This window comes from Vicugna pacos, chromosome 31 (assembly GCF_048564905.1).
Source record: "Vicugna pacos chromosome 31, VicPac4, whole genome shotgun sequence".
Taxonomy (NCBI): domain Eukaryota; kingdom Metazoa; phylum Chordata; class Mammalia; order Artiodactyla; family Camelidae; genus Vicugna; species Vicugna pacos.
Genome location: NC_133017.1, coordinates 17203772 through 17225182, shown reverse-complemented (window position 1 = coordinate 17225182; position 21411 = coordinate 17203772). Strand labels below are relative to the sequence as shown.

Sequence of the window (21411 nt, the reverse complement as noted above, 5' to 3'; positions counted from 1 at the left end):
ATTGTACGGTGCAACTTCAGAGAATTGGCTTTTAGGGAGTGGTATCAGAGGAGGGACCTAGCCTAGTCTTATAGACTGAGAAGTCATTAGCAGAAGAAGATTAGAGAGTGAAGCCAGGGAAATGGATGGAAGCGTTCAGAGAGTGGGATGCAGCCCATGGTTTCTAGGACTTTTTTGTGGTGAATGGGAATGTCTTGGTGGTGAAAGGACTGACCAAGGGCTTCAGTCTTTAGTAGCCCCACTATTATTAGGGTTTGCTGCTCACTTGGAGGTGGCACTGGAATGTTAAGATGATTTATCCAGCTGGCCCCAGATGATTTTGCCTTGTCACTAAGTCATTCTCTCTTCTTTTTCTAGGACCCTCCAACCCACCATAGTGAAATCTGCTTTGTGTATAGGTGTATCTCTCCCTTTTTCTCTCTCTCCCTCTCTCTCTCCAAATAAAATTACTTGTAAAAAGATATTTAAAGGAAAGAGCATCACAAGGTGCTGCTTCTGCATAGTTTTGAGCTCCTTATTCTCGTTTTAACTTAGATATTTACACTAGCAAGCTTACTTTGGTCAATGATGCTAAACCAAATAATTTCGACATTCATTAACTCCTGTTACCTCATTTACTGTTCAGAACTTTGAGTAGGTACATAAGGGAATTTCTGAGAAATATGTCAGAAGTAAAAATTATTTTTTCCAGACTTTCTCAGAGATGGAGATGTAAAAATGACATTCTAAGATTTCCTTTCCCCCCAACCATGCCATTCTTCATTATGGACCTGCTGTTACATGTCTCAGAGATTGTTTTCCCTCTGTTCCTTGTACTAAGCTTGTTGCCCATTTATTTGTGTAACAGGCAGTGAATTTTCTTTCCTCAGGGGCCACACGGTGAAGGCAGTATGTGAGTCATTTCACCTGGCCAAAGATTCTGGTTTCAAAGTTGTGGCTCATATGATGCCGGATCTGCCAAACGTGGGACTAGAGAGAGACATTGAACAGTTTACAGTAAGTCCTGCCATAAGCCAAGCTACCTTAGAATCTCCTCTGCGTGCTGCTCCTACCCTCTGCTCTTTCTGATTATTTACTATTGACTTTTTTCCCTCATTATTAAAGCAATACAGCCTCAAAGAATAGTAGAAACACATAGAGAAAGAAAAGTCATGGCCCCGTCACCAAATAAAACCCTAATTTTTTAATACACTCCCAGGATTTTTTTACACTTAGGCTTTTTAAGGGGATGAGGTGGTTTATACGTATATATGCGCAGACACACTTAAACTTGCATATATGATAGGTAATTATTTTAATAGCTGTTTTGCATAACATTAAAACAAGCATTTATTCATTTTATAGCCTGGTGTCAATGAAAATGTTAACATATTCAAATGCCTGCCTAATTTCCATTGAATAAATATGCCATACTTTGCTTAACCACTTCCAAATTTTTTAAAACCAGTTTTTGATATTGTAAGTAGACTGCACGTAAGCAATTTTATGCCTGTAGCATTTTGCAGAATTTAAGATGATTTCTTCAGGATAAATTCCCTGGAGTAGAATTATCAGGTGAAGGTGTAAACACTTCTGAGAATCTTCCCATGTGGCCTGGTTGCTTTTCTGAGGGTTGTCACAATTTATACTCATTTCAGCAGGGTTGTCTTTTCCCCCAAATAGTTCTTTTATCTTTGTTAATTTGATGAATAAAAGTGCCATTTCAACTTGCATTTTGTAATTTTAAGTAATACATTTTTCAGGTTTGTATTTAATAAGTATGAGTCTTTCATCTTTTTGGAATTATGTGTTTTTGTCCTCTGACCAATTGCTCTATTGGATATAATATTTTTAATCTTAGATGAACTTTCTAGGTAAGGACATTGTGGATTCGTTGTTTTTTATATTAAAACTATTTTCCGCAACCTACCTTTATCCTTTTACTTTGGTTCTGTTGTTAAACCTGTAGTATTTACTTACTTATTTATTTAGTGACAATTTCTTTCAATGCTTCTAAGCTTAGAACTGCCTTTCTCTTCCAGGATTTAATTAAACAGTGAAGGAAAATATTCTGTTTTCTCCCAGCCTTTTTGTTCTTTGGATTTTAATACCTAACTCTGGGGTTGGTTTCTTTGTTTTGACCCCTCACGTACTTGCTTGATCCATGTTAGCTTTGTCTTGGGAAATGAGATTGGTCAAAATTCTTTTTTCCTGCAGATTCTCAGATAGGGCAAGTGGCTTAGGGATATCCTTTTACAGTAGAGGATGAAAAATGTTTATCAAGTTATTTCACCCACAAAAATACTTTTATTTTGCTGTGTTTATTAGAACAGTGGTATTCATGATGCCTTATTTGTGAAGTTAATAATCTTTCTTTTATTATTTTTAAGCCAATGAATTATAACTAAAGGCCTATTTATAAGACAACATTAATTCACAGATGTTACTGATCCCCCATATTGGCTGTGTAATAGATTTCAAGTCTATCTTCCCTTCAGTAGTACTAGCCAGGTGCTCAGACTCCAAGCCTAAAAGACGCCTGAAACATACTTTTCTTAGTACAGTTCCTAGGTATAGCCAAAATTTATAACTCTAAGTGCCCTTGGAAAAAACATGTCAAGTAATAGCGAATTGCTGAGTCTCACTATTCATTTTCCTTAATGTCTTCAAAATAAAGAATAGTTTGAAAGTAATATTGCGGAGACAGCTCCTTCATATAAAAAGATTTAACTGCTTGTTTATAATCTTTTCAAAGAAACCCCCAGGGAATATAAGTAGACCATATATGCCTTTTCTAACTGCATGCCAGCAAATAAGTAACAAAATAGAGCTAAAACAAGAAACCTGTTTTCTCTCTAGAGAAAAATTCTCTGAAAATTTATAGATTGCTTTAAAATAAATATTTTTTTACAAATCAATTAAGAAGACAGACAACCTAATAGAATGGGCCAAAAAACACTTGAACAAGTGCTTTACAAATAGGATATTCAAGTAGTCAATAAAACTATTTAAAGGTTCTCAAAGTCACTAATCTTCAAAGAAATGAAATTTAAAACTACAGTGCATGGCTACTGTATACTCTCCAGAATAGCTAATAATAGCTAAAATGAAAAAAGACAGTATCAGTTGTTGGTAAGAGTATGGAGCAACTGGAACTCTCATTTACTGCTGGTGGGAATATAAATTGGTACATCATATTAGAAAACTGTTTGACAGTATCTACTTAAAGTGAACATACGCATACATCATGACCCAGCAATTCTCCTATGTATAGACCCAACAGAAATGAACACACATGTTTACCCAAGGACACGGACACAAATTACTGTTATCATCAGAGTGGAAATGACCCATGTGTCCATTAACAGTAGAATACAGAAATAAGTTGTGTAGTCAAACAATGGAATACTGTAAAACAATGATTTAATTAATGACTTCATGCAACAACATGGCTGACTATTCAATACAATATTGAGCAAAGGAAACCAGATCCAGAAGACTGCCTAACGTACAGTGCTGTTCATGTAAAGTTCAAAAACTTTGGGTGGAACTGCAACTTGAAACAGGCATGCTGTGGGCTTCCGAGGCTTTGATAATGTTGTTTTTCTTGATTTGAATGTCTAGGTGCTGGTTACATGATTAGTAAACGCCTATCAAGATGTACACTTACGTCTTGTGTAGTTTTCTGTACCTAAGAGGTATTTCAGTTAAAAGTTCACAGAAACATTTTCAAAACTAGTTTTTGTTTTGGAAGTCTTGTTTGGGCCTACTTGGAATTCACAACTTTTCCTGAATTAGCAGGCAATATATTTTACACTTTAAAACCTTTTTTCCCTACTTTATTTTATTGTCACATTATTAGCAACCCACAGATACAGTTCCCGTAGTGTATTTTGTTCCGTAGGAACAAAAGGGTTGCTTGGTAAGAGATCTGCTCATATAACTGTGGAAGTCTACAAATGTTCTATCTGTAGAGGACAGGATAGCCTTTCCTGGCACGGATCCATAAAGCCACTGCCCAGCCACCGAGATGCTGTTCCCTAGGGTTGTGTGCCTCCGTGTGTTAGTTGTTAAGTTGGCTTTGATCGCCCAGCTTGTGGTTTAGGTCGGTTCCGGATCGCTCAGAGCACGCTGGTCATTTGCGTCGGTTCGTGGCAGAATCATTTTCTTACCTCGTGGTAGGTGCAGTGCTCATAGCTGTGTGTGATAAACAGCATTTATTATATTTTCCAGTAACTCAGATTATTTTTGAAATGAAGTTTTCCTTTTTCTTATAAAGCTGGAAGTGCTGATTGTGATGGAGGATGTTTAACATCTTAGGAATTGATCCTGTGAGCATTAATTTCACTCTTTCCACCTAGCCTCACGTAGGACTCATTAATTACTCAAAATAACTTTTAGCTGTTTTGGTATTTTGTTCTTTTAAAAATTAGACTGCTCCTGGATATCCAAGCTCAGGTTGCTGAAAATGTTTGAAGAATGTCAGTTTCTGTTGAGGAAAAATTATCTCCAGAATCTCCTGTCAGTAATGAGAAATCTTTCAAAGTCCGTTAATGTTCTGCTACCCTTTGACTCTCGGTTCTTCCCCAACCCACCCCTCATTGAGCTGTTTTTCCCAAAAGCCAATGTGATCAAGTTATGGTTTGGCAGGTATGGTTAGAGGTATTTATTGTTACTTCTTTCTTTGCTTGGGTTTTTTTGTTTTGTTTTGTTTTTGGTGTTTTTAATATAATATTTTTATTATTTTTGAAAATGTACATATGGACCTTCCATATTTCTTTTTTCTTTTAATTTTTCATTTTTCAGTTTTATTAAGTAGAATTGTTACAATTTGACTGCACATATGCAATATACTGCATGTAAATACATTTACATACAATACATGTATATACACATGTATATAATATAAAGGCTTGTTAATTAAGGTAATGTCATAGAATACAGGTAAGTGTAGAATTATATCAGAAAAGACCACCTGTTGCAGCCTCCTCAGACGAGGATAGGAGACCTGATGAGGTTAAGTAACTGTTAAAGGCAGTGGTGAGTCTCAAGGAGAACCAGGCTCTTAGGAAAACCCCCTTTCTGTTGCTCCTTTCTGTGTTTCCTTTCTTAGATGAAGGGAAGTCTGTTTTACTGTGAATGACTATGCATGACCTGAATGATGCTGAAATCCAGGTCAGGGTTGATCTTACGGAAACAAAACTTTAAACTTCATTCCACTTTCAGTTATTTTTTATTTGTATGAAAGCAATACATGCATAACTTAAAAAGTCAAATTGTACTGTCAGACGTGCAGTGAGAAACAGCAGTCCGCTTCCTTCCTCTCCCTGGAGTGTATCCAGGTCGTTTACAAACGCTCCAGCGCCCCTGCCGCCTCCTCCCACTCGCTGACACACACGCTCCAGCAGCTTTCTAGGAAAGCATTCATCCTGTGAACTCAGCCTTTTGCATGCTCAGAAATGTCTCTGTTCTACCTTCACACTTACAGAATTCTATAAAATCGTTTTCCCTCATTTTTTTTTAAACACTGCATCATTGTCTTGGAGCTCTTAACACTGTTGTTAAGAAGCACGATGTCGGTCTTACTCCTAACCTATATTCCCTTCTTCAAAATTTTTATTCTTTTTGGGAAGGGAGGTAATTAGTTTTATTTATTTTCTTTTTTAATGGAGGTTTTAGGGATTGAACCTAGGGCCTCATGCATGTTAAGCACACACTCTACCACTAAGCTATGCTGTCTCTCTTATATTCCTTATTTTTACATTTTATAACATATATAACCTTTTTTTAAAAATTCTGGGATATGTTAGGAAAGTCTTTTCATCCCGTATGTTGTGAAATTTCACACTGGTATGTCTTGGCAAGAGTTTTTTAATTAATCGTGCTGTATTTTGAAGGACCCTGTCATCTGAGAAATTTCCTTGTACTGCTAGATAATTTTCCCTCTTTCATTTTCTATGTTCTCGTTCTAACACTTCTGTTAAGCAAACGTTAGATCTTCCAGATTGATTAGCTAATACTCTTATCTTTTCTGTTTTTCATCTTTTTTTCTGCTTTCTTACTATCTTCTCACTTTTACCTTTCAACTTTCCTATTAGATGTTTTTGTTACGGTTTTAATTTCCAAGAGTCCTTCTTACATTCTTGTTCTGTTTTTCTCTAGCATCCTGTTCTTGTTTTATGAGTGTAATATATCTTGTCTGTCTGAAGGAATTACAGTTTGTTTGAAGTTTTATTTTTCTTTGTGCAATGCCTTCTTCTCTTTCTGTTTTGGTCCACCCTTCACGTTCTATACTTCCCCCCAGGTTTCCAGTAATCCTTAGCCAAATGGTCATACTTTACGAGTGAGGGGCTGAAAAACCAAATTGCAAGCTCTTTGTGGCTACCTGCTGATAAGCCTCACTGAAGGATCTTCATGTAATAAACCCTCCTTTCTTTAGAGGATTTCCAAATGTCAGTGTCTTGAACTCTTACGTAGAGCCATTTGATTAATCCAGAGATGACTCTCCAGCTTCTTCTTGGTGGGTGGGTGGTGTGCGTAGGTCACAGAAAATTGGCTGCTGACACCCAGGGAGCAGGGCGGGAAGTCCACCAGTCACTGTGCTGACTTTCACTTAATCTCCCTGTTTTCAGCTTTGATCCTCTCCCACGTCTTCCTTTGTGTCTGGAATCTGGAAACCCAGCAGCTTTCTACTTTCTCCAGGGAGCAGACAGGCAGGTGACCACCTGTACAAGGACTAGGGAATAGGGATAAATCCCTCCATGAACAGACTTGAGCAGTGCTCCCTTCCATCCTGCCCGGTTCCCAGTACTCCTGACCACGAACCTTGCTGGGACCCTGGTGTGACTGAGCTGCCCTCCCTTCGGCAGCCCCCTTTGCAGATAGTTTGTTTGCAGTTTTCTTCACTTGCAAAGTCATTTACCAATCTTCCATCCATTTTCTGTCTTCAAAAATTTATTGCCATCACTGATTTCTCCTTTAGTGTGATTTTGAAGGGAAAGGAAAGAAACATGTATTTTAATTCTCCGTGTTTAACCAGAAGTCCAGAACTAATTTCATCTGTCATCATTCTTACAAAAGAAGTATGTGAGCCTGTTTGTCTTCTACCTAAATTTGTCATACAAGTGACCAGAAGTAATTCACTGAAATATGTCCCAGTATGGATGCAGACTAGTGACAGTGACTTGTATACATCCTCTTTGTGGATAGCTGTAGAATATTGATTAAAGACCTGATGAATCTTTAATATATAAACGTTACAGCGGAAATTACACGCAATTACAGAAGAATATCCCTAAGAGCAAATGATGCACAAAGATTACAGCACTGAAGACTATGACAGAAATCAATGAGAGAGATCGAAAACTCTGTAGTTAGATTTCTTAGAAAAGCGAGTTAAACAATGGGAAGCTCTGCAAGAATAACGTTGCACAAGATAAAAAAGCATTTTCATGGTTCATAAACCGTAGTACAGCTGGCCGTGCAGATACTGACGCCAGAGTCGGGGTGAGAGGGAGCTGTGCGGGTCCACCCTCATTCCTCCATCACATACCAAGCAAAATCAAGATAAGAGCAAATTCCCAGTGCAAAATCATGGAAAGGAAAATGCCTGGTGTCCCTGCTACAGCCTCAATAAAGAAATAAGTCAGCCAGCTGGGATGATACAGTGCAGGAAATGACTGTGTCAAAGTAGATGAATTAGATGTATCGCTCAGTGTCCAGATAACAAATGGACAGTGTGTATCCCAGGTTAGGAATGGTACCAGTTGGCCTGGGGACAAAATAGTTATACCCAGGGGTCAACATACTTGTTCTGCAGAGGCTATATAATAAACATTTCAGGTTTTGGAAGCCAGATGATGATCTGTCACACAACTTTTAAAAGTTTGAACAGTTACATGTATTCCATTATTAAAGGAGGGTACAGCCCGGAGGCTCGGGCAGGCATCAGACAAATGGTCGGTGTGAGGATGTTAAGAAAGCACAATTTTTTTAATTGAAGCAACTTGTATCTGAAGGTCAGGGAGACCTCTCTGAAGATTTGGCGTTGGAGCTGAGACCTGAAGGTTAGCTCGATGAAGGAAAACAGATGAAAGTTCCAGGCAGAGGAAACTACCTTTGAGGGCAGGAAAGCAAGGGGCGAAGGTGGGTGGCATGGGATGAGACCACAGCTGTGGACAGGGGCTGAGTCAGCGAGGGCGTGGTCACCCAGCACACCCGTGTTTCCCTGCAGGAAGGCTGTTAAAACAAGGAGTCTCTATTCTGTCTGCCTCCCCTCGCTTGATGGGAAGGAAAGGCAGTGTAAGGACCGGGTGTGTGAGAGATGCTGGCCCAGGATCGAGACTTCAGCATGGGTAATCGCTGCATAATTCATGGAGACATCATTTTCTCTGTTCACAGGAGTTTTTTGAGAACCCTGCCTTTCGTCCTGATGGTTTGAAACTCTACCCTACCCTGGTGATTCGTGGAACTGGGCTCTATGAGCTGTGGAAGTCCGGAAGATATAAAAGCTACTCTCCCAGTGACCTGATCGAACTGGTGGCCCGAATCCTTGCCCTTGTGCCTCCGTGGACCCGCGTGTACCGAGTGCAGAGGTAGGGTGCTATCTTTCACGCCGGAAGTAATCAGCGGCTAGTCTGTTCACAGTTTCCAGTGAGAATGGTCTGATTTCAAATTGAAGGATTTAAATTTTTTTTCATTGAATATGGGACACCTGGAATACTCTCTGTAAAGAGAGGATGGAGATGAAAGGACAGCAGGTCCCAGCCGCGTTGCCAGTACCATACTTATCCATCCGTTCACCTCTCCATCGTGAGCCGGGAGGTGGGGTGTGCTAGTGACACACGTGCTGATTGGTTCCAGGAGCTTAAGGTCTAGCTAAGGGCTTCCTTTTTTCAGATCTGCTTCTACCCAGATACAGTAGTGAGTGTGGGAGGAGGAAGTATTGCCATGTGTCTGTTACCCCTGCTCTGGAGGGAAAAAGAGTAGCAACCAGCGCTCTTTACAGATATTAATGTAACATGGAGAAAGAGTGACATATTCCTGATGGCGTGAAGGAAATCATCTTAACTTTTTTTTCTAGGAGAGAGAAACTAAGATCTCATTTATGATCATGGGTTGTGTGGGGTTTTTTTTTTTTTTAACTAGAAACGTTACATTGAAGAAAAAATTTAGGAGCCATAAAGTTACCTATTTAACTACAATCCTGACAAAGCCATTCCAGTATTACCAATACAAGGCCAAATGGGGACTGACGGGAGCCGACGGGGTCCAATCAGCTGCTGTCACTAGTGCTCCACTGAGCACACGATTATGTTCCTAATAACACACAGCAGAACTGTCAACTAAAGGAAGAGCTTCAAGGGTATAAAATAATGGATTTACATGAAGGTCAAAGGATGTTTATACCATATTTCTGCCACAATGTATTGATTTCTTAAATTTTTAAAATTACTGGCCCAACCTCAGGACCTAAATTGCTTAATGATCTCTATTTTTTAAAATACAGTTAAAAATACTAAGGAGATAGTGAATAGAAAATTCAGCTATTAAAGTTGTCCGTGTTATCCTTCCTCTTCTTTTCAACCCTTCTGGAACAATTGAGCCCAGAAGACAGTAGGAGCTAACAAGCAATGTAGGCGTCCTCATGGGTGACGCAGGGAGCCGCAGGGCCCAGAGCGGGACAGGGGCATTCCTGCCCGAGGACGTGGTGCGGGTCAGGCTGAGGTGGCCCAGATGTGTGAGGTGGGGGGTCCTCACAGAGGGCGCCAGATGTCAGAGCTCAGCAGGGCGAGAAGGGGTCTCTGAGGGGTTGGAGAAGAGGACAGCAACAAGAGGTCAGCTACTTGCAGGGGCTGATCTGATAAGGAGACAGGTTTAAGGTTTTCTGTTATCTGGAAAGGGAATTACGAATACAAAAAAGGAGAAAATAGGAATGTGCCCCATGGTGTTCCGGAACAAGAGATATCGTTGTTAACTTGTGGTTTTCAGCCTATCGGTAGGTACAGAAATAACTGTCAGTATCATAAACAGTAATTAATCTGATATGTGCATGTGCACATGTCCTTTTCACAGTCTGCTTAAGGGCCACGTTTTTGGCATTTTTGGTGCAGCTTGTTGGTGACTTCGCTGTTTGAAATGGTCTCTAACATAGTACTGAAGTGTCATGTAGTGTCCCTAAGTGCATGAAGGCTATGGTGTGCCCTGTGGAGAAAATACATGAAAATTATCTTTGTTCAGACATGAGCTATAGCACTGTTAGCCATAAGTTCAATGTTAATGAATTGTCTATGTACTTACTGAGAGAGGCATTTTCAACAGAAACACACATAAAGAAGGTCATGTATTGATCAGTGGATGGAAATGTCGTGCTAAAGGCTCACAGGGCTCTAACCCTATATGTCCCCTGGGAGAAGCATTCTAATATTCCACTAATGCCGAGTTCACGGCAATTTTGTGAAACGTAACCCCGGAGAACAAGGAGAACTGACTGTTCATTGTTTCAGAACCCCCCCGCCCCCTGTGAATTAATTACAAAGTAGAAGAGTGGCCTGACCCTGGAGAAGCCTGGCAGCTGGTCAGAGTGGATGTCGTCAGTCATAGGACCCGTCACAGCTGTGTGCCACCTGGTCGTGGACTGAAAACTCAGCACCACTTCTGAGTTACTCAGCCAGAACTCCATAATCCAAATCTAATAATGAGGAAACAGCAAATGCAAATTGAGGAACGTTCTGAAAAATAACTTCAAAAATATGAGGATCAAGGAAGGGAACTAAATACAACACAGAGTCCTGCCTGGGTCCTTTTGCTGTAAAGGACGTTACTGAGACGCTGGTGAAGTTGGAATGGAGTCTAGGATGAGACAACAGTAAAGTGCCAGTGTTAGTCTCCTGATTTTGATGGTTGTATTGTAGTTATGTAAGAGAATATCCTTATTGTAGGAAATACTTAGCGTATTCTGGGGATGTTGGGACATCTTGTTCCCAGTTTACTTTCAAGTAGTTCAGGTATATTGTTACTCTTACCACACTCGAGAATTTTTCTGTAACTTTGAGGTTGTTTCCAAAAAATTAGATTAATACAACAGAAAACAAAGATGTAATAAGTGGTATTAATGAAACAAAAGAAAAAGTTCATTTGCATTTAACTTGGGCATCCAGAGAACAGTGAAGATTTAAAATCTCAGCAGTAGAACCTGGCAGCAGATACCACAGAGCAGATAGAAATTTCACAGCCACGGACCGTAGAGTTTTCTTTCCAAGTGTTAAGAAGGCATAGATTACGTGAGCAATCAGATGACAAATTTGCATTCTCCCCGTTGATTTTTAGCTTTAAATTTCTTACTGCTGTAACCAGTGAGTCAAAAGCAACAAAGACACTACTATAACATTAACAGCTTAACTTTATAGACTTGAGGAAATATCACTAGGGGACGTCATCCTGGCTCACCACCAGCTGAGAAAATAAGGGCTTGGAGAAAACGGGGGCAGCAAACATAATCTTTGTAGGAAAAGTTTAGAGGAGTCATGACAGGAAGAATTAAGAACATGTATATTATACAACCGAAAGGTTGTATGAGGAGAAAGCAGGATGTTATGGGCAACCAACATGGGACTGGTTAAAGAAACTTCCCTGTTCTCAGTTCTCCTGTCCTGACCCCACTCCAGCTCTCTGGACAGTGGGCCAGGAGAAGAGTCCCCGAGCTCTGATCCCAGGCGGCACACTGTCGATTTTATTTCTTTATCAATACATCACTTGCAGGGTTTATGCGGGGCAGGTGGTACAGGTGCATGTAGGCTTAAGATTTTGAACTGACACCCTATTACTTTACCAGTGTGTGGGTGAATTAAAGCTTAATAGAATACTATAAAACAAGAGGTAAAATCTCTTTTAAAATGTGGAATTAGTAATGTCCTCGGTGAGTCTGAGGGCAGTTTGTTTGAAGAAAGTCATGACTAACACAGTGCCTGCCTTTGGTGGAGAGAGTCCTGGAGTCTAGCTGTCATGTCAGATTTTCATGCTTCGGGACTGATAATTTACTTAACTTTGACGGTAATTATTTCTTTCTAGGTTTTTTAATATAAAGAGAAAACCTTTATAATGTTTTTCATTTTATTATTATGTTTTATATGTTTTTAATATAGCTATGGTATTATACAAGTTTCCATTAGAATTCCATTTTTTTATGTAGCTTACTGTGGACTGATGGCAATAAAGCATTTGTTTTTCTGTAAGCATGGGCAGAATTCCTTAAATGTATTATGTTACTTTATGTTTTACCTTGAATATTACCAAACTGTTACTGTGGCTACCTGCATAGGAATTCAATCAAATCTGTTGTATTTTGTGGTTTGCTTTTTGCACATTTTATTTACATAATTTTCTCTGTATATACTGCATAAAATGATTCATTACTTTATATTGACTTCCTTTTTGTTATCAATAATCACTGAAATTCTAGACTTGGCTTTTGTGGTGCTGAGGTGCAGGGTGTGATGTGTTTCTGTTGTGGACCACTGTTCATTGACCCCAGTACTTTGCCTTTTGATCATGTGATTTTATACTTTTTTCCAACAAAGTTTGTAGCATAGTACTAATTACCAAGAACTTATATTTTCTTTTTAATTTCCAGTCATACATTTATTTTTTCCAGCCATATAGCTATACTTACATGAAGAAAATGATACTTTCTCTATAAAGTTACTTTAAAATTCACTTTCAGTATGTGTATTAATAATAGGCTTACATTGTTTTTCCAAAACTTTCCTTGTATAATTGGGATGCTTCATATTTTATCCACTGGCAAATAATTCTTTCTGCATTTTTGCATCCCATTTCTTGTCAAGGACTTAAAAATCTTCCTAGTTACAATGTTAATGGCAGCATGTAGTCTAGAATTTAAATTTTTCTTTTTCAGTAAACTGTTCCTTAATATTAGACATTTATGTTGCTTCCAAGTTTCTTCGCTTTGTAAAAAAAAAAATCATTATCCTGGCCTCGCGACAACTAAAATCCATGTGCCTAGAACTCTTTACTTCTGTGGAAATAATCTGTTAAGAGCAGTATAATCTAGGATAAAGGATTTAAGCATCATTGTTGTTGTTGTTGTTGTCAATATACTTTCTGGAACAAAGGGAGTGTAAATGAGTGTTGTAGTTTTGCTGTGTATATTGATATGGTTTTCCAAAAGGATTATATCAGTTTAGAGTAATTATGTAGTCATCGGTTTTATCACAACCTCTATAGAATTGGATGATTATTTTTTAAATTTCATTTACCTAGAAGTATTATTTGCATTTCCCTAGTTATTAGTGAGGATTAACGTCCAAGTAGCTGATTATTTGTGTCTTACATCAGTTGTCTGTTCATATACAATTTGCCAGTCATGGAATTTGGATCATAAAGGAGATAGATGGTGCTTTTATTGAGATAGCTCAAAAAAAAAAACTTTATAAATTTTACTTTGCCTTTCAGAGGCCTTTGAATTGATCTACTCTTTCCTGGACAGATTTAGAGACTAGGAAACCAATAAAGCCGTGTCCCTGTTCACATAGTACACTTAACACTTAATAACAATTTGCTGGCTGTGCTCTGGTAAAACAGCTTCATATGTCTACTTAAGAACTGTATATTCCATTTACTGTTTTTAACGTCACGTTCAGAGATTGCTAGAATTTGGTGTATCTTGACTACTGGAAAGAAGTTTGCATTGAGAGCCAGGTGGTAGTGCTAAGTGTTAATGGGGAACTCAAGCATTATACACAAGTGTGTGCAAGGGAAGGCTGAGTGTTTAGAGAGTGTTAAGTGGCTGAGAAACCTGATTCGGGAAAAGAGAATCACCGGGGTTTGACTCTGCTGTGTTTCTCCTAACTTGGGTTTTAACCTTTCGAAACAATTCTGAAAATGTAGAAAAGTGTTAGTGGTCTAAGAGTGCAGGTAAGCACCTCACTCTGTTAGTTTGGAAGCAGTTGGTTATGTCTTGGTAGAAAGAAACCATTGGCAAAGGGAAAAGCCTCCTCCCATGGTGTTAAAGCCAGGTGATTTTAATTATTACAGTTTTTTTTTTAAATCATAGTAAAGGAAAATCATATGTGACTTTGTGTTCTATGCCTTTAGAACATCTGGCTATTTCTACGTGTGTTCATCTAGTGACAGCTTCTGATTATAGGCAGTTTGCTTAGTGTTGATTAGTGACGCTAAACTTACACATGGAGAAGATTTTAGAAATTATTTTTTAAACAGCTATCAGAAGGGAGGAACAGAGGAAGGAAAGCAGGAGAGAAGATATTTCAAGCGAAAAACGCAACGTTTTACACTTTTAAAAAAACAACTATAATTTACTATTAGATTACCTGCTGTTTTTTAATTGGCCATTTTTCCCACTTCACCCCCCTTTTTTTTTCTTAACTAATTTACACTTTACATTTCCTGACAGTTGAGTCAGTAACGTTTTACTGGGTGTTTTTATGAAATAGCATCTCAACAGATGATTCTCTATTGCAGCCCTGAAGGGTGCAGTCAGTGATTAAACGTAAAATTCTGTCCAGACACATGATGGAGCCACATTAAACTGCTGCTGCCCACAGGCTATTTGGCAGCTGTCTGCCTTGATATGATTTTTAAATCACTGTGAAGTATTAGAATAGAATACCAATTTGCAACCAAAACGTGCTTCTGAAGTGTGAGAAACTTCAAACCTGAAAAGCTCTAGACATCACTTTGAAAGTTTTTTGATGAGCAAATTGCAAATATTAGTGCCTCTAAGCTTGAAATGTTACCTGTTGAAATAGAAAAGAGAATATTCTTGAATGTATTATCTCTTTAAGCCAAGAAAATGAAACTAGATTGGAACAAATTGGAAAACCTAAAAATAATTTTAACTCTTGCCCAGATGGCTGTAGCAAGTTCAGGTGGTCAGTAGTCTTACCTGGGTTTTGAACTCCTGGGAGACTATAACAATGTCTGTTTACTTGTATATATTCCAGTCTGTTTAATATACTGCTTTGCAACAGGAGATGATCTGCATGTGTAGAACTCTCTCCCGTCGTTTTCGGTGAAAAAACTTCATCACTGAAAGTGGAGATTGCCACATTCCTATTCCGCAGTGAGGAAAAACTCCCATCTGGTATACTCCAGGCATTTCACTGCCAGAGCCATGTTGCATTTTTGCAGTGACAGACATAAATTTAAGGACATTTGTGAGCAGATTTCTCGTTGTCTGAAGGGGTTTGCAATAGTTGAAGGGCAGAAAGCTGAAAAGAACACTGATATACTGGATTGCAGTTGTAATTATCAGCATGATTTCACAGCTTTATAAATTTGCATATACAAATAGTTATATGTTTATGTGTGTGTATATATGAATATATTTGTATATAGATACATAAATTTATTAGTTGTGTACACTGAGACGGGGGTAGGGGCTATGATACCACAGTAGTAATGAGCACAGTGAATGCCCAGATCTTGGTTTTTAAATACTCTCCACTGGAAGGAATCAGGGCTGCGTGGCGAAATGGCTAATTCTAGGGCTGGGGAAGCCAACATATAAGGTAAACCTGAAACATCTTGTTATTCTAGAAAGTAAGGAAATAGTCAAAGAATGATGGGGACAGGTCAAAAGGACCCAGAAACCAGCCGAAATGCATGCCCACAGGGCAAATCTTGCTTAAGCAACAAAATAAATAATGTTAATATCAGATTACAACTCATTGAATAAAATAGAAATCTATGCGTTCATAAATAAATGGAGGAAAATGCAACGTTATTCCTTAAAATACAAGCTCAACTAATAAATGCAGAAGGGATGACAGAAACAGATAGTCACCACTGACAACACTGTGGGGGAGGTGACTGGTGGATGCTAGCCTGGTGCTGGAGGGTCCGTGAGGCACAGGATGTTGATGACGCTGTGTACCCGTTTCACCTCTCATACTGTAACAAGTATCCTTTCATGGTCTACATTTTTCACATTTTTGTGCTTTTTGTTGATTTTGCTGTTTAAAATGGTCCCCAAGCATAGTGTGGAGGTGCTGTCTATGTAATGTTCCTAAGCTGTGATGTGTCTTATGAAGAAAATAAATGTGTTAGGTAAGCTTCACTGCGGTATGAATTGTAGTGCTGTTGGCAACAAGGACAATGTTGATGAATCGATTCTGTTTCAAATAAAGTGTCTTTAAACAAAAACACACGTAAAGCAGGTTATGTGTTGATCAGTTGAAGAAAATAGACTGAAGGCTTACAGGAACCTAAGCCTGCATTTTCCCCAGGAGCCATGCTTCAGTGTTTGCTAAGTCAGTGTTCATGGCACGTTTAGAACGTCACTGCCATGGATAACAAGAATCAGAGGTATCCATCACGTAACGGGCACTAATAGTGGTTGCCATTGGTTGTATCAGATCAATTTCATATCATATATAACAGTGTCTTAAGCTTTACTTTATAGTGAAACTACACATATTTGTAATTTATAAAATATTTCAGGGTGAAAAGGGGCATTTGGAAGACTAACCTTGGTTTATATAATATGAAATAGTAAGATATTTAAAACAGTTGTCTGCACATTCCTTGCTAAAATTGTACTTTTCACTTTACTCGCCTTTCAGCTTCATCTGATTACTAACTTAAAATATATTTGCTTTTAAGAAATTATAGTTCCAAAGATAGAAAGTTTATTTCACTGAAAATTAGAAGTAAACTATATATTAACTAATTGCTCTGAAATGTTTTTTCTTATGTCAGTCTCACTATGAACTTCCTGGCACGTCGCTGTCTTAAAGAATTTTCGCTTATCATTGCTTTACAGTAGCTTCCAAAACCTAATCGTGTATTGTGATAGCTTTTCATGCTAATTGATTGGCTTTTGATACTTTTGAGTGATCGAGAAATATCTTACTAGAGTCAGTTGAGTGAATTAGCTAATTGTGTTAACATTTGGAAGGATAAGGGAAAAGAGAAAGAAAAGACTCAAATTGATTCAAAAGCAAAAGTGAGAAGAAAAGATAATCAGCGTATTCTTCAAGTCTCTAATCAACCAAATATTAGACAAAACAAACTGGGGACTTGTCCCTCAATAGGAGATGCTGAGCATTCTCTTACTTCAGATGTTTTGTTTGGTTGTTTTTAGTTTTGGGGGGGTTTAAGTGGAATTCTTTATTTTATTGGTGGTTTTTTGCGGGGGGGTAATTAGAGGTTTTATTGATTTATTTATTTTAATGGAGGTGCTAGGGATTGAACCCAGGACCTTGTGCATGTCTACCGCTGATCTATACCCTCCCCCTCAGATTTTTTTTTAAACTGCTTTGTCTTTAGATATTATTTTTGTCTAGAAGTGGTGTTGAAGGCTACTAAAATGAAACTCATAACTTCAACTTTTGATTGAAGTTTCCTTAATACGTGGCACTTTACACCATATTAATGCCCAGAAATGAGTTTTATGTATTCTCATCTGTAGGCAAACTCTTAACCTTCTAATGCAGAGTCACTTCTAATTTAGATTTTTAGGAAATAGGAGGAAAAAATTATTCTTTTGAGACCAGTTGTCATCTAAGCCAGGCTTTTGATTCATGGTTATCTGTCATTCAGCAACCGTATGGGAAAGTGTTTGTAAGCTGTAAATCAGTGCATTAATAATAATTTTTATTTCTCTTCTTTAAACAAATCAGATTTTGTTTTTTTAAAGAAAGTTTTATTTCTTGTTTTGTTGAGTACAGATGTCTCTTCCACCAGAAATCTTTACTAATGGTTATTGGACATTTGTTTTGTACTTTATAATCTTATAAATTGATTTTCATCAGAAGAACCCTGAGTAGTGGGTGAAAATCATAATTTCATAGATGGGAAAATGGGTAGAAAAGCTGTGAACCTTGCTTCCTGGTTAGAATACTCAGCCTCTGTTTTCCTAGTCTGTTTTGTAGATTTGAGGGCAGGGGTTTTTTGGGTTTTGTTCTTCCCCTCCCCCGCTTTTTTTAATATCCCGTCTTCCTCCTGTAGAAAATGATTTATATTTTGCAACAGCTGATGTTTTTCTCCTACAGAGATATTCCAATGCCCTTAGTCAGCTCAGGAGTCGAGCATGGTAATTTGAGAGAGCTGGCATTTGCAAGAATGAAAGACCTTGGAATACAGGTAAGAGTTTGACGATAACTGTTGAGATCAAAGTAATGTGACACACGAAAACCTTTGACACTATCGCATTACACACTTATGGGTTTGGTCAAAGAGCTTTCGTACATTGAAGCCGTTCTTACTGTATAGCGTGTTGAAGTCGAAGAGAGTGGTTGCAAAAGCAAAGTCTGCCTCTATCCCCATACCCCTTCTGCTTTCTTCTGAAAGAATGTAGGTTTGTTGACTTAATGGTGGTTTTTTCCTGCCTACTCAAATTGCCAACTATGTTTCAACTCCTTTTTAAAAGACATTTTTCCTTTTGAAATATTCTTGGCTATTCGATTCTTGACTAGTGGCTATAGGAAGAATATGACATTCGAAGAAACAAAGATTACAGGCATGAAATAATTACCAAACATAGTTACTGCCCAGAAAGACCAGTCTCGGATGCCCCCTCCACCCCCATGTCTATTCATTCACTTACTTATTTCACAAACATTTACCAAGCACCTCCTTTCTGCTTTGCCTGCAAGTACAAAGAGCCCGGGAGTCTGCAGTTTAACAGTCTCTGTAGATGATTATGAAATCACGATAAGATTTGAAACTCAGTGCCCTGGAAACTACTTCTTAGAGCTGCTGAAGAAGAAAGGCCAGAAGGGTGCGTGGGCCTGAGCATTTACTCCTGGCCTCTGCCTTCAGAGGTTCTGATCCACTAGGTCTGGGATGGAGCCACGGGTGGGATCAGCCCAGCCACCATCTTCAACCTGGTACCCTTCATAAGCCTTGATAGCATCTCATAAAGTAAACTGGGGTTGAGTCTAACAACTGGGTCAGTCAAACCCAAAAGACATCTAGTTCACATAGGCAGTGTCTTCGCTAGAAAACAAGCACACACCAATTTCTGCCTTAGAAAACACTCCCCGCCCTCCAAAAAAAGAAAAAAGCTCGCGTGTGTTCATTAAGGGCTTGTAAGTGTAGTGTGTTCCACATGCACGCTGCTGTGTAGAACTGCTGTGGATTAAATATATATATAAATGTAATAGATTCAAAATTACAGAGATTTGTGATCCTTGTTTTCTGTACAATTTTTGTTTGAGTTCATGAAATCCACATCAGTAAAGCATTATTTTGGGCTTTTTCCTGGCGCATGGAAATAGCTTTGTTTTAGAGAACTAAATGATGAGCTCTTATTTTTCTCTTGGAACCCTATCCATATATAGCAGTCCTTCCTAAATACGCTATTAGTAGTACAGCTTGCGTGACAGCATCAGATTTCCTAGGATGATCTTTCCTCATTGATGGAAAATGTTAGAACCCTGGAAATAATTTTTACTATCGGGGAGAGTGTACCATAGGACATGTACTGGAATACTGTAAGGGTTTTGTAAGTATAAATGTCAGGCTGTGTAGCATGCACCCGGGGTTGTGGAATAGAAGCCAGCGTTGCCTCACATAGCTTGGCTATGCAGACCAGCTCTGCATCCATGTTACCTGCAGGCAGCTTTGTGCCTGCCAGGGACACTCGGAGAGCCAACCTGTGACCATGGTTCAGACTGTATAGTAAGTGACTCTAGGTTCCTTCTTTCTTTTCATCTTTCTTCCTTTCCTTCCTCTCTCCCATCCTTTCTTCTGCCAAGCCTGTCTCTGCAGAAAATAGCAGTCTTAGCAACCCTGTCTTTGACATTTCTAAAAATGATACAAATATGGTGATGCTAAAAATGTTAACTGCCATAATAAAATGGTGAAGGTTTTTAAAAAATGAGGAATTCGCTTTTTACTCTTTTATAAACATAGTGTTGGATTGCACTTTCAGATACGGTTCTATCCTTTGGGTAAAACCATTTGTAGATTTTAGGATGCATGTTCTTTACTTTCCATATTATATTATATATTGATCTCCTTTGGATTCTAAACTGATTTTTAAAGAAATACTGTACTACATGTATTTTCACTTTGTTTTTCTCTATTCTCGGATTTATTTAAAAATGGCTTTATTTTTAAATTCAGATCTTTTATTCCAATATACATTATGTCCAAACTTAATTTTGAGCCCAGGATTTGGTGGAGAAGTTTCAATAAAAATGGAATTAGTGACCAGTTTTATATTTGCCCCCCCCCCGCTTTTCCTTTCTTTCGTCCTCCCTCCCTTTCTCCACCTCCCTCTCTCCCTCCCTCCCACCTTTCTTTCCTGCCTCCCTCTCTCCCTCCTCTCCTTCCCTCCTTTCTTTTGTCAGTGTCGAGATGTGAGAACCAGAGAAGTTGGAATCCAAGAAATTCACCACAAAGTACGGCCATACCAGGTTAGTGTCTTCATTTTTTAGAGAGATTAGGTCCTGTTCATCAGTGTTTGTCAAGCCTGAGTTTACATCTACTTACCAATAGGACCAAATCCTAGAAGTTAATGAGTAAACCAAGAGCAAAGAGTAACTGAGAGGTAAGATAGCAAGCCAGGAAAGCCAAATATGAGGGTGGCTCAACTAAGAGTCAGGTTAGGAAAACCAAGTTTGAACTTCATTCTAGATCAGTACCGTCCAGTAGAACTTCTGCAGTGTTGGCAGTGTTCTGTCATCTGTGCTGTGGAGTGTTATATCAGCCACCAGTCACGTGCGACATTTAAGCACTTGAAAGGTAGCTAGTGCAAATGAAGAATTTAGTTTTTAATTCTTTTTAATTGCAAGTAATTCAAATGTAAATAGCCAGAGGTGACTAATGGCTGCCTTCAGATACAGGGGATGTGATCTGCTTATCTCTGTGTGGCTGTTAAACCATGGCCCGTTGCTGGCAATCAAGTGAATAGAGCAGCCTTATTAGCAGGGGTTCCATAAAACTTACTTGTAATGAATTAACTTCTCTCCTGTAATGTCATAATGTTAGCTATTTGCCAAGTTTTCTGTGGGGTTTAGCTCTCGTGTGGGAGCCCATATGAGAAAGGCTAGAATAGATGATATCTACACAGATATTTCTGTTCTCAAAATGAGTTGTTTATTTCACATTTTTCACATTTCAGACCTTTTGAGGGAAAAAGTAGCCTCAAACACAGTTAATCATGTTGCCAGATTCTTGTGCAATCCAGTTACTCAGCAAACATGAGTGCAAAAAGGAATCTAAGTCTGAATTTCTCCCCTCACTGTGGGTGCAGCCTGCCCGTTGTCAGACCCGCCCACACGTGTGGCTTTGTCTGTGTGCGTTTTGCTTAAGTTTATGCCGAGTGCAAGGGCCACGGGAGCAGTGAGCAAGAGTCAAACACTATGGGGGTTGCTAACACACAAGCTTCCCCCAGAAGCGACTCTCTGGTGATTGGGTTCTCTTTCACATGTTAATTTCATA

At 38.7% G+C, this 21411-nt stretch overlaps 1 protein-coding gene across 1 annotated transcript in view; it reads left to right on the top strand.

The window, feature by feature from the left end:
- The window catches only part of ELP3 (elongator acetyltransferase complex subunit 3), an 80468-nt gene that overhangs the window by 31277 nt on the left and 27780 nt on the right, over positions 1-21411 (top strand). The window contains exons 9-12 of the mRNA XM_006203196.4: positions 870-996; positions 8380-8573; positions 18015-18105; positions 20319-20384. Coding sequence (XP_006203258.1) covers positions 870-996; positions 8380-8573; positions 18015-18105; positions 20319-20384 — 478 coding nt within the window. The remainder of the gene's footprint in view (positions 1-869; positions 997-8379; positions 8574-18014; positions 18106-20318; positions 20385-21411) is intronic.